The sequence below is a fragment of the Geotrypetes seraphini genome, chromosome 2 (assembly GCF_902459505.1).
Source record: "Geotrypetes seraphini chromosome 2, aGeoSer1.1, whole genome shotgun sequence".
Lineage (NCBI taxonomy): Eukaryota > Metazoa > Chordata > Amphibia > Gymnophiona > Dermophiidae > Geotrypetes > Geotrypetes seraphini.
The window spans coordinates 506958481-506971753 of record NC_047085.1 but is presented as its reverse complement, the minus strand read 5'-3'; the positions used below and the strand labels follow the sequence as shown (position 1 = coordinate 506971753).

The following is a 13273-nucleotide window of genomic DNA, read 5'->3' as shown; positions in this document are numbered from 1 at the left end:
GGGAGCTCAGAGAGGCTCTGGCGAGTCCTATTAAAGACTTGTTCAACAAATCTCTGGAGACAGGAGTGATTCCTGGGGATTGGAGGAGAGCGGATGTGGTCCCTATTCATAAAAGTGGTCACAAGGATGAAGCAGGAAAATACAGGCCAGTGAGCCTCACTTCAGTTGTTGGAAAAATAATGGAAGTGTTGCTGAAAGAAAGGATAGTGCACTTCCTTGAATCTAATAGGTTACAGGATCCGAGGCAACATGGCTTTACAAAAGGTAAATCGTGCCAAACGAACCTGATTGAATTTTTTGATTGGGTGACCAGAGAGCTGGATCGAGGACATATGCTAGATGTAATTTACTTGGATTTCAGCAAAGCCTTTGATTCAGTTCCTCATAGGAGGCTGTTGAACAAACTTGAAGGACTGAAGTTAGGATCCAAAGTGGTGAACTGGGTCAGAAACTGGCTGTCGGACAGATGCCAGAGGGTGGTGGTTAATGGAAGTCACTCGAAGGAAGGAAAGGTGAGTAGTGGAGTCCCTCAGGGATCGGTGCTGGGGCCAATCCTGTCCAATGTGTTTGTGAGTGACATTGCTGATTGGTTAAAAGGAAAAGTGTGCCTTTTTGCAGATGATACCAAGATCTGTAACAGAGTAGACAGCGAAGAGGGAGTGGAAAATATGAAAAAGGATCTGCAAAAGTTAGAGGAATGGTCTAATGCCTGGCAACTAAAATTCAATGCAAAGAAATGCAGAGTAATGCATTTAGGGAGGAGGGCGACGAAAACGATAGGAGGCTTGCGCCAGAAGATGTATGAGGAGAGACTGGAAGCCCTGAATATGTATACCCTAGAGGAAAGGAGAGACAGGGGAGATATGATTCAGACGTTCAAATACTTGAAGGGTATTAATGTAGAACAAAATCTTTTCCGGAGAAAGGACAATGGTAAAACCAGAGGACATAATTTGAGGTTGAGGGGTGGTAGATTCAGGGGCAATGTTAGCAAATTCTACTTTACGGAGAGGGTAGTGGATACTTGGAATGCGCTCCCAAGAGAGGTGGTGGAGAGTAAACCTGTAACTGAGTTCAAAGAAGCGTGGGATGAACACAGAGGATTTAGAATCAGAAAATAATATTAAATATTGAACTAATGCCAGTACTGGGCAGACTTGCACGGTCTGTGTCTGTATATGGCCGTTTGGTGGAGGATGGGCTGTGGAGGGCTTCAATATCTTGGAGGGTACAGATGGACTGGAGTAAGTCTTAACAGAGATTTCGGCAGTTGGAACCCAAGCACAGTACAGGGTAATGCTTTGGATTCTTGCCCAGAAATAGCTAAGAAGAAAAAATTAAAAATATTTTAAATTGAATCAGGTTGGGCAGACTGGATGGACCATTCGGGTCTTTATCTGCCGTCATCTACTATGTTACTATGTTACACTTTAAACTGCCTCTCTGCTTGGAGGACTTATAGCACACTGACATTGGTAGAGCCAATCAGACATTCACTATCATGTGGCAGATAGATGAATCATATTCTCAGTGATGAGAGACAGAAGGCACATGAGGAATTCAGTGTTTCATAGGTAAATCTGATGCAGAGAAAGTCCCTGGTGCCAAGACTGTAGCATGTACATAGCATAAAACAAAGAATAAGAGCATATGAACAGCCTTACTGGGTCAGACCAATGGTCCATCAAGCCCAGTAGCCCATTCTCATTGTGGCCAATCCAGGTCCCTAGTACCTGGCCAAAAAACAAGGTGTAGCAACATTCTATGCTACCGATTCAGGGCAACCAGTGGCTTCCCCCTCCAGGAAATTGTCCAAACCTTTCTAAAAACCAGTTACGCTATCCGCTCTTACAACAACCTCCTGTGACATCCAGACGCAATTTAGGGATTTAAGGCAGCACAGACAAGAGCGAGTCTACAATACCAAAGCTATTTGAGAGTGCAGAAAGAACCTGTTGATTCACAGCCACTGGCTTATTCCATGAAGTAAATTTTTAGATTGAATGTTGATTTAAGCTTCTATTACACTCAGTACAGGTATTTGATTAGTTTCTTCTATGGATCCGCTGGGGTTTTTTTAGATTTGAAAGCCGAGTGAAGATTTTATTTCACTCAGTACATGTAAATGTTTTCTATCCTGTGTGGATCCTCTGGTGTCCTTTTAGATGTGAATGCTGAGTGAAGCTTTTATTTTTTTGTTCATAACTTTATTTAGGAAATTTTCACAACAGAATATAATCAAAGGCAATACAAAATGCAAAAATCAAATCAATGAAAGATACAGAACTTTCCCCCCCCTCCAAAACCCCGATATCACAAAGCAAAACTAGGTAGAGTGTTGCTGCCATTGGAGATACGAGTCCCAAATCTTATGATAAGCTAAGAGTATATTATGCTTCAATGCAGTAAGGTGGGACATTAATCCAAACGAGAATAAACCTTTGGAAGAGGAGTCAACCTAGGAGTACGCCAACACTGCGCCAAAGCAAGTCTGGCAGCTGTAAAAACAAAGGCTGCCAATTTCTGTTCAGGAGTTGACAAACCAGGAACTCCCACATTAAGTAAACAACGTTCTAGCAACAGGCAACAATGCTTATGAAAAATCTGAACTAAAAAGCAACCCACGCGTTGCCAATAAGGTCGCACTCCAGAACAGGTCCACTAGATATGTATAAAATCTCCCCCTCCCCACAGTTTCGCCAACAACGATTAGAACCCACATAAATGGAAAAAAGACGCTCAGGGATATAATACCACTGATAATATATTTTATGTTTAAATCTGTTTTATTAGATTTTCCAAAATACACCTGCATACAAAACATAGGCTAAACCAGTGGTTCCCAATCCTGTCCTGGAGGAACACCAGGCCAATTGGGTTTTCAGGCTAGCCCTAATGAATATGCATGAAGCAAATTTGCATGCCTATCACTTCCATCATATGCAAATCTCTCTCATGCATATTCATTAGGGCTAGCCTGAAAACCCGATTGGCCTGGTGTTCCTCCAGGACAGGGTTGGGAATCACTGGGCTAAACAATATACAATGCACAAACCCCCCCCCCAACCAACCCCCCTCCCCCCTCCCCCCACCTCTCCCAAGGGGAGAAACAGTCACTGCAGTAAACAAACAGGTCAATAATCAATCCAGTAAACGTGCCCGCACTGTGGGTGACATAGTAGAGCAAAAGGGCCTCCAACAACGAAGAAATAAAGTACCCCGCTTAGAATGAAGATCAGGAATAGCCTGACGCTCATAACCCACCAAATGAATCATCTGAATCCGCCAGTGAGAGACAGATGGTGTTTGCGGAGATAACCAACATTGTAAAATAGTTTTTATACCTATAAAGATGGCTCGTTGTACAAAGGCGGACATGCCCAGTTTAACCGGAACCAAAGAAAACTTCAAAGTGAAAAGAAAAGTAAATGTGGGAGTCCAGGAGCAATTCCAAAGGGACTGAATCAGGAGACCAATGCGCCGCCAATAGGCCCGAATACCAGGGCATAGCCAAAACATGTGCCCAAGGGTAGCCCTAGGAGCATGACACTTAGGACAGCACACAGAGGAACTAAGACGTGCTCTATAGGCGCGCACAGGGGCAAAATAGGCTCGCACCAGGAACTTGTAATAACGTTCCCTCTCCACCGCTGCAACCAAAACAGTGGATCCCAATTTAAAACTCCGCTTTAACATAGTTGCTGTCACTGAAACTTGTAAATCCAGAGTCCAGGAACGTGCCAAGACAGCATAGTCCAGCTCCCCAGCCAGTTCTTGAAGAAAACGATGGTGAAATTGAAGCGAGATGGGGACCTGAGCTGTTAGACCAAAAGATTCAGTTAATTTGTCCTGCACATCCTCCGTTAAGGCCTGTTGAGGAAGAGACTGTACATAATGCAAAAGTTGACCATAGCTCAACCAATCTTTGGTGGATAATAGGTGGGAGTCCATCAGCCACTGGAAAGATTGCAACGTACCATCGGGTTTCAAAATTTGAGACAGATAAAACACACCATTCCGACTCCACGAGGAAGAGGCGCCCCAACCTAAGCCTGGAGAGAAATCCCCATTACCAAGAATAGGTAAACACGGTGTCACATCAAACCAAATGTGCAATTGGGTGTATATTTGTTTCCAGATTTTACGCACCGGAAATAAAAAGAAATCCCCATAGCGATGAGTACGCAAAGGTAAGCGGGGGACATGTATAAGATAACTAAAGTGAAATGGGGCATATGCAAGGCATTCCACCCCGGCTGCTGAAAAGTGAGAAGTCCCACAAAACCAATGGTTCAGATGACGGAGTTGACAAGCAACATTCATTCGTCCCAAATGCAACAGCCCCAGGCCCCCCCTGAGCTATGGGTAGAGAAAGAGTACTAAGGGGAATCCGGGAACGTTTACCACTCCATAAGTAGCTTGAGAGTGTTTTATGTAACACACGAAGGTGACGGCGTTGTAGGAGCAAAGGTAAAGTCTGTAAGAGATACAACCACTGGGGGATAATCATCATATTGTATAAGGCTATTCTACCCAAGAGAGTTAAAGGATAGGAGCGCCAAGCCCGCAGCCTTTGACCTGTACGCGTAAGTAGCGGTGAAACGTTAAGTATATATAACTGAGTTAGGTCCTGCGGGATCAACACCCCAAGGTAACGTAAAGGTGCAGAAGCCCATTCTAAAGGAAAGGGCCCAATCCAAGAGCTCCGGACCTTCTCCTGCAAAGGAAGGACTAGGGATTTTTGCCTGTTCAAAGTAAGACCAGAAAAAAGATGGAACTCGTCCAAGATCTCAAGTGCCCGAGTTACAGATTGTTGAGAGCGGGCCAGTGTCAACAGGAGATCGTCGGTAAAGGCCAAAACCCTGAGTTGAGAAAAGCCTTCCTGTAGTCCGACCAAAATATCATCCCTTTGAAGTGTCCGTATAAGAGGTTCCAAGTATAACAAAAATAGTAAGGGAGATAACGGGCAACCCTGACGAGTTCCCCTACCAACCGTAAAGGGCTACGTAAGGATCTCATTAACTAAGATCGACGCCGTAGGAGAAGAGTACAAGGCCCGCAAAGCGGATAAGAACCATCCTCCAATGCCCATGTGTTCTAAGACCACAAAAAGATAAGGCCAAAGAACCTGGTCAAAGGCCTTGGCTGCGTCGAGACTGACCAAAACGTCCATGGTATCTGAGGCTTGCGCCCTTGCCATTGCCAACAGTGCCCGACGAACATTCAGAACAGAGTGATGACCCTGAACGAATCCAACTTGCGCTGGAGAAATAATATGTGGTAAAAGGGGTGTTAAACGATTGGCCAGCAAACGGGACAACATTTTTATATCTACATTAAGTAAGGAAATTGGTCTGTATGACTCAACCTCATCTTTAGGTTTATTTGGTTTGGGAGATAATATATTTTAAAACCATTTTCTATATAGTTAAGGGACAATGTAGATTTAAATAATCTTTTATAGATATGGTCCCAACTAGGTAGCCCTCTCCCCTCTGGAACATCCTTCTTCCATCGTGCTTTGTAGGAATCTAGCGGTGATTCTCTTTTTAATAAGGCCTGGTATACTCTAGAAACTTCCCCTCTCCTGCCCGAAAAGCCTGTTCAAGCCAAGTTTTTTATACGTGAATCCTGAGTGAAGCTTTTATTACACCCAGTACATGTAAATGGTTTCTCTCCTGTGTGGATCCTCTGGTGAATTTTTAGACATATATGCCAATTGAAGCTTTTATTACACTCAGTACATGTAAATGGTTTGACTCCTAAGTGGATCCTCTGGTGTTTTTTTAGATGTGAATGCTGAGTGAAGCTTTTATTACACACAGTACATGTAAATGGATTGTTTCCTTTGTGGATCCTCTGGTGAATTTTTAGACATATATGCCAATTGAAGCTTTTATTACACTCAGTACATGTAAATGGTTTGATTCCTGTGTGGATCCTCTGGTGTCCTTTTAGATTTGAAAGCTGAGTGAAGCTTTTATTACACACAGTACATTTATATGGTTTATCTCCTGTATGGATCCTCTGGTGTCTTTTTAGATCTGAAAGCTGAGTGAAGCTTTTATTACACACAGTACATTTATATGGTTTATCTCCTGTGTGGATCCTCTGGTGAATTTTTAGTTCTGAAAACTGAGTGAAGCTTTTATAACACACAGTACCTTTATACGGTTCAATACATGTAAATGGCTTGTCTCCTATGTGGATCCTCTGGTGTGATTTTAGATGTGAAAGCTGAATGAAGATTTTATTACACACAGTACATTTATATGGTTTATCTCCTGTGTGGATCCTCTGATGTGCTTTTAGATTTGAAAGCTGAGTGAAGCTTTTATTACACACAGTACATTTATATGGTTTATCTCCTGTGTGGATCCTCTGGTGTGCTTTTAGATCTGAAAGCTGAGTGAAGCTTTTATTACACACAGTACATTTATATGGTTTATCTCCTGTGTGGATCCTCTGGTGTCTTTTTAGATTTGAAGGATGAGTGAAGCTTTTATTACACACAGTACATTTATGTGGTTTATCTCCTGTGTGGATCCTCTGGTGAATTTTTAGTTCTGAAAGCTGAGTGAAGCTTTTATTACACACAGTACATTTATATGGTTTATCTCCTGTGTGGTTCCTCTGGTGAATTTTTAGAACTGAAAGCCGAGTGAAGCTTTTATTACACACAGTACATTTATATGGTTTATCTCCTGTGTGGATCCTCTGGTGAATTTTTAGATGTGAATGCTGAGTGAAGCTTTTATTACACACATTACATTTATATGGTTTATCTCCTGTGTGGTTCCTCTGGTGAAGTTGTAGACCGCTAAGGAAAGTGAAACTTTTATTACACTCAGTACATGTATATGGTTTGTGCCCTGTGTGAATTAGTTTGTGATTTTTTAGATAGGAAAGCCGAGTGAAGCTTTTATTACACTCAGTACATGCAAATATTTTGTCTCCTGTGTGGATTCTCTGGTGAATTTTTAGATCTGAAAGCTGAGTAAAGCTTTTTTTACACTCAGTACATGTAAATGGTTTGTCTCCTGTGTGGATCCTCTGGTGAATTTTTAGACATATACGCCAATTGAAGCTTTTCTTACACTCAGTACATGTAAATAGTTTGTCTCCTGTGTGGATTCTCTGGTGAATTTTTAGATCTGAAAGCTGAGTAAAGCTTTTTTTACACTCAGTACATGTAAATGGTTTGTTTCCTGTGTGGATCCTCTGATGTGATTTTAGATGTGAAAGCTGAGTGAAGCTTTTATTACACACAGTACATTTATATGGTTTATCTCCTGTGTGGATCCTCTGGTGAATTTTTAGATTTGAATGCTGAGTGAAGCTTTTATTACACTCAGTACATGTAAATGGTTTGTCTCCTGTGTGGATCCTCTGGTGAATTTTTAGATATGAAAGCTGAGTGAAGCTTTTATTACACTCAGGACATGTAAATATTTTCTCATTTTTATGATCCCTTTTGTGCATACTGAGTTCTTTCTGGTGTTTTTCTCCTTTACTCTTGCCCTGGAGGAAAGCAGAAGTCACTTTATCACTATTATTAATTTGGAAGGGTCTCTCTGCTAGGTGTATCTTTCTCTCACACTTAATGACTCCATCCGTTGCGTCTCCTTCAAGGTGTCTCTGTTTCTTTGATTCCTGCTTGCAATTCTTTGCATTAATCTTCTCAGGTCTCTGGAAAATATTCATACTGACATTTTCTGACTGTGTTTGGATTTGTTCCATTTTTACCAGATCTTCTCCTTGATTCTTTATTCTCTTCCATGTGTGTCGGATTTGATGATCTGCTGGATATAAACAGAAAGTATTTCTCATGAGTTAGAAAATAGCAGTGCTTTATACAATAAAACCTGTATATAATGAGAGAAAGATAGATTGTATCACACCAGGTGTTACCATGTGTGGATTGTGAATTAGTCAGTTTCCTATTTGTAAACCATTTTTTTCAAGCATCTATGTCCACACAGTGCAAGTTTGTGAGATGCTCCTTGGAAATGGCAGTGTTGAGAGTTAAGGGAGTCAATTCTGTAAAACTCTGAGTGCTCTGACAGTAATCTATAGGTTTTGCATATAGGTATAGGAATCGCATATAATCCACTTGTTCCCACCTATTTGCACACCATCCCCTCCTACCTATGTGGAATAGCTCTCAGGCATTAACTTAAGGAATAGCACTTACATGGACTCCTGCCATGTCACCTCCACTGTGGCATGTAACTGCCATTTTAGCATGAAACTTACACGCCAGAGTGACAATTAACATATGGCATTCTGTATAGAATTATAGAGAAGATCCCTGAAGAAAGAGAATATATTATAATATCCTAGGACAAGCAGGCAGATATTCTCACATGTGGGTGACATCATCCATGGAACGCGGCATGGACCTTCAAAGTGAACTGTCACTTTAAGAAAGCAAAAGACTGCCCGTGCCATGCATACACAGGTTCCTTCCCACCCGCTGCAGCTCACGGCACCATCAGTTCATTGTTTGTTGCAGAGCAGAGATGTCTTTTGAGAGACAAGGGGGAAAACCTCTGCTTGCCCTGGATTGGTAGTAGAAACATAGAAACATAGAAAGATGACGGCAGATAAGGGCTACAGCCCATCAAGTCTGCCCACACTATTTACCCACCCTCTTAAGTCTACTGACCCCCTAAAGTATAATTGTATTTATACTGTCACTCTACTGACCCGTTCATTCAAGTCCATACCCTAGTGATCCTATCCCTTGGCATGACCCTCGTAGGGATCCCACATAGGTATCCCATTTGTTCTTGAAGTCTGGGATGCTGCGTGCCTCGACCACCTGCACTGGAAGCTTGTTCCAATGCTCGATCACTCTCTCCATGAAGAAGTACTTCCTGGTGTCTCCACGAAACTTTCCTCCCCTGAGTTTGAGCGGATGTCCTCTTGTGGTCGAGGGTCCCTTGAGAAGAAAGATATCATCTTCCACCTCGACCCGTCCTGTGATGTACTTAAATGTCTCAATCATGTCTCCCCTCTCCCTACGCTCTTCGAGAGTGTAGAGCTGCAATTTGCTCAGTCTTTCTTCGTACGGGAGACCCTTTAGCCCCGAGACCATCCTGGTGGCCATCCGCTGAACCGATTCAATTCTGAGCACATCTTTACGGTAATGTGGCTTCCAGAATTGCACACAGTATTCCAGATGAGGTCTCACCATGGCTCTGTACAATGGCATCATGACTTCAGGCTTCCTGTTGACAAAGCTTCTCTTGATACAACCTATCATCTGCCATGCTTTAGATGAAGCCTTTTCCACTTGAGTGGCAGCCTTCATGTCATCACTGATGATTACTCCTAAGTCTCGTTCTGCCGTAGTCCTGGTTAAAGTTTCTCCATTCAGGGTGTAAGTTCTGCATGGATTTCCGTTACCGAGATGCATGACCTTACATTTCTTGGCGTTGAAGCCCAGCTGCCAGATCGAGGACCAACGTTCTAAAGTACGCAGGTCATGCTCCATAGTTTCCTGTAGATTGTAGTCATTTACTATATTGCATTGTTTGGCGTCGTCAGCGAATAAGGTTACCTTACCATGAAACCCTTGAGTCAGATCCCCAATGAATATGTTGAAGAGGAGTGGGCCAAGGACTGAACCCTGCGGCACTCCGCTTGTCACCTCCGACATTCTAGAGAGGGTACCGTTAACCACTACCCTCTGAAGTCTGCCACTAAGCCAATCTTTAACCCATGCAGTTAGAGTCTTTCCCAGCCCCATCGAATTCATCTTGTTCACCAGCCTGCAATGTGGGACGCTGTCAAAAGCCTTGCTGAAGTCCAGGTATACGACGTCCAAGGACTCTCCTGAGTCCAGCCTTCTTGTTACCCAGTCAAAGAAGCTGATAAGATTGGACTGGCATGACCTACCCTTGGTGAATCCATGTTGATTGGGATCCCGGAGATTACCCTCATTCAAGATCGTATCTAATTTATGTTTAATTAGTGTTTCCATGAGTTTACACGCTATTGAGGAGAGACTTACCGGTCTATAGTTCGCAGCCTCAGCCTTGCAGCCCTTTTTATGCACAGGAACGACGTTGGCTGTTTTCCAGTCCAACGGAACTTTCCCCGTACTTAGTGAGAGATTGAAGAGCACTGCCAACGGTTCCGCCAGAACATCTCTCAATTCTCTGAGCACTCTTGGGTGTAAATTGTCCGGTCCCATGGCCTTGTTTACCTTGAGCCTTGTCAGTTCACTGTAGACATCCCCAGGTGTGAACTCAAAATTCTGAAACGGGTCTTCCACGTTTTGTTTTGCCTTCAACTGTGGTCCGTATCCCGGTGCCTCACAGGTGAAGACTGAGCAGAAGTATTTATTTAGTAGTTCGGCTTTTTCGGAATCCGCCACCGCGTAGTTTCCGTCCGATCTTCTAAGGCGTACTATACCGTCTGTGTTCCTTTTCCTATCACTGATATACCTAAAGAAGGATTTGTCCCCTTTTTTAATGTTTTTTGCCAGAGTTTCTTCCACTCGAAGTTTGGCCTCCATAACCGCTGTTTTGACCGCTGCAGATCTGGTCTTATACTCTACTTTAGTTTTTCTTCTCTGTGTGCGTTTGTAGGAAAGAAATGCTTTTCTCTTCTCCTTAATGAGGTGCGAAATCTCTTCAGTGAACCATTGGGGTTTGTTGTTTCTTTGCCGTTTATCTACTGATTTAATGTAGCGATTAGTTGCTTCGTGTATGGATGATTTCAGGTGCGAACACATAGTTTCCACATTACCGGTCTCTGCTTGGTCCTGCAGCGTCTGATGAACGAAATCTCCCATGCGGGTAAAGTCGGTGCCCTAGTAGAGAATGACATGGTGACAAAATTCATCACCGTCCCCGTCCCCGCGGGAAACCATCTTCATGTCGTTCTTTAAGGAGAGAGGGAAGAATCAGAGTATAATTGGGCACAACCACTGACCTGCAAGCTTTGCTTTGAAGAATGCTGGTGTAGAAGGACCGAGGTTGAAATAGACACTAGAAAATGACAAGGGATTATTTCCCGCGGTTATCCCCGGGGACGGGAACGGTGATGAATTTTGTCACCGTGTCATTCTTTAATTGGTAGCATGGATTGTTGCTACTCTTTGGGGTTTGACCAGCTACTAGTGACCTGGATTGGCCACCGTGAGGACGGGCTACTGAGTTTGATGGACCTTTGGTCTGACCCACTCAGGTTATTCTTATGTTCTTATGCATTTTTAATATACGTGTATTACTTGCATTTATTTTCTGCATAACATAAGAATAGCCTTACTGGGTCAGACCAGTGGCCAAACCAGGTCACTAGTACCTGGCCAAAACTTCCCCCATGTCTTTCTCAATAACAGACTATGGACGCTGTCCACTCTTAACACAACCTCTGGCAATCCGTTCCGGATTCTATGAGGCCAGGCTTCTCAAAAAACCGCGTTAAAAAGCAATGGTCTGCTAACACAGCCATTTTGATATGAATTGAAAAAAGTGAGACATTAAAAAAAAAAAAAATTACACATGCAGATGCGGTCGGTGGACAGCAGCGAAGATTCGCTAAATGTGTACATGCCCATCACTGGTGACAATGATGGGCACATGCGTAAACAATATGCGTTTAAAAAACCCCTACAACACGCCATCTCCTTAACTCCACATAGATACACAGAGGGCAGATTTCCTCCTCCCAGCTGGCCTGCCTGCATCGTCTAAAATGGGCCTTCCCCTTCCTGGTGCATCTTGGGATGGACCGGGGAGGGGATTGAGGCTCTGATTGGCCCAAGGTGTATAAAGCCCTTCCCATGGGGCAGGAGGCTCTGATTGGCCCAAGTCGTCCAAGGCCCCTCTCATGGGAGGGGCTTCATACAACTTGAGCCAATCAGAGCCTCAGTCCCCTCTCCAGTGCATCCCAAGATGCACCGGGGAGGAGAAGGACCATTTTGGACGACACAGGCAGGCCTGCTGGGAGGAGGGAGTCCATCCTCCGTACATCTATGTGGAGGTAAGTGGGAGGGGGTTGCGGGCGAGTGGGCATCATAGCCAGTGGTAGGCATGGCAGTGGGGAGAGTGGGCATCTCTCTCATTGTGAGCAGTGCACGTGGCTGAGCAGTGGCAGGTGTCTTAGCAGCGGGGGGAGTGGGCATCTCTCCCGCTATAGGGGGGGGGTGTTCGCTGCCACTGCAGTGGAGGGGTGTTGTGATGCAATGGGAGAGAGAATGGTCATCTCTCTCATTGCATCACAACACAGGCTTTCTAGCAGTCTCTGACACTGATCGGCACCCCTAGATCAGTTGGTTATTTTTGCCGCAAAATGGCTTGGTATTTTTTAAGAATCCCCTTTGCATGTCCTTGTTGGAGACTGCTAGAAAGCTCACTCTTGATAGAGATAAAACATTTTGATCTACTGCTAAAATGCATACAGGCTAATCCGTTGGCAAACTGTTTAGCAAGGGCATTAAAGTTTTGAGAATCTGGGCCTGAGTGAAAATATATTTCCTCCTATTGGTTTTAAAAGTATTTCAAAGTATTTTCCTGTAACTCACTGAGTGTCCCTTAGTCCTGTGTTCTTTAGTCCCCGGCCCGCGGACCAGTGTGTAGAAATTTCCTGCCGGTTCATAGAACAAAAGGACTGTATTGTGACTTGATTGACAGGGCATGTTGGCCAATTATCTCCCGGGGATGTTTGAAAACCGAATGCTGACCTATGGGATAGCTGAGTTTTCCGTGTTGCGGACCAATAGGCGTTGAGCTGACTGGTAACTGGCTGATACAGGGGGATTACAATGCGGATGGGAACTGGAAGGAAGACATGGAAGTGGTGTGGCGAGCACGGCCTTTGAGACTTGGGCAGCACATTGTAGGAGAATTGCCGCTATAGTACATGTGGGTTTCCTACTCAAGTTAGTTTATACTTAACTGTCAAAGTTTTATAGGACTTTTTTGTAGGAAGGCAGTTAATAGATCCCAAAATAGGTGTGTTCCAAGAAATTGAACTGGTGAGAAGAAACAGAATGATGGTAGGAAAGTAAACGTTATTTGCTACAGAAATGGCAACAGGAGACAGAATGATATGTTTTGATTTCTTGACTAACTTGAAGCTGATGTTCCTTTGCTGGCCCTGGGTCATTTTGTCTCTTGTTAACTTACATATCCAGCCTGGTGGTAAGATAATATATTTTGCTGCATGGAGGGAGGGAAGCAACAAAGGTAGGGGGAATGACTTTATTTGTGAATTTAGTGATTGAATAGTGTCAATTTTGAGAGTTTACATCTGCAGT

General features: G+C 43.6%; 1 protein-coding gene across 1 annotated transcript in view; it reads right to left on the bottom strand.

Annotated features, from left to right (window-relative positions):
• Positions 1-5573: 5573 nt before the first annotated feature.
• Positions 5574-13273, bottom strand: part of LOC117354587 (oocyte zinc finger protein XlCOF6-like) — a 42098-nt gene continuing 34398 nt past the window's right edge. The window contains exons 4-5 of the mRNA XM_033932360.1: positions 6939-7802; positions 5574-6872 (exon numbers count right to left, since the gene is read on the bottom strand). Coding sequence (XP_033788251.1) covers positions 5605-6872; positions 6939-7802 — 2132 coding nt within the window. The 3' untranslated portion in view covers positions 5574-5604. The remainder of the gene's footprint in view (positions 6873-6938; positions 7803-13273) is intronic.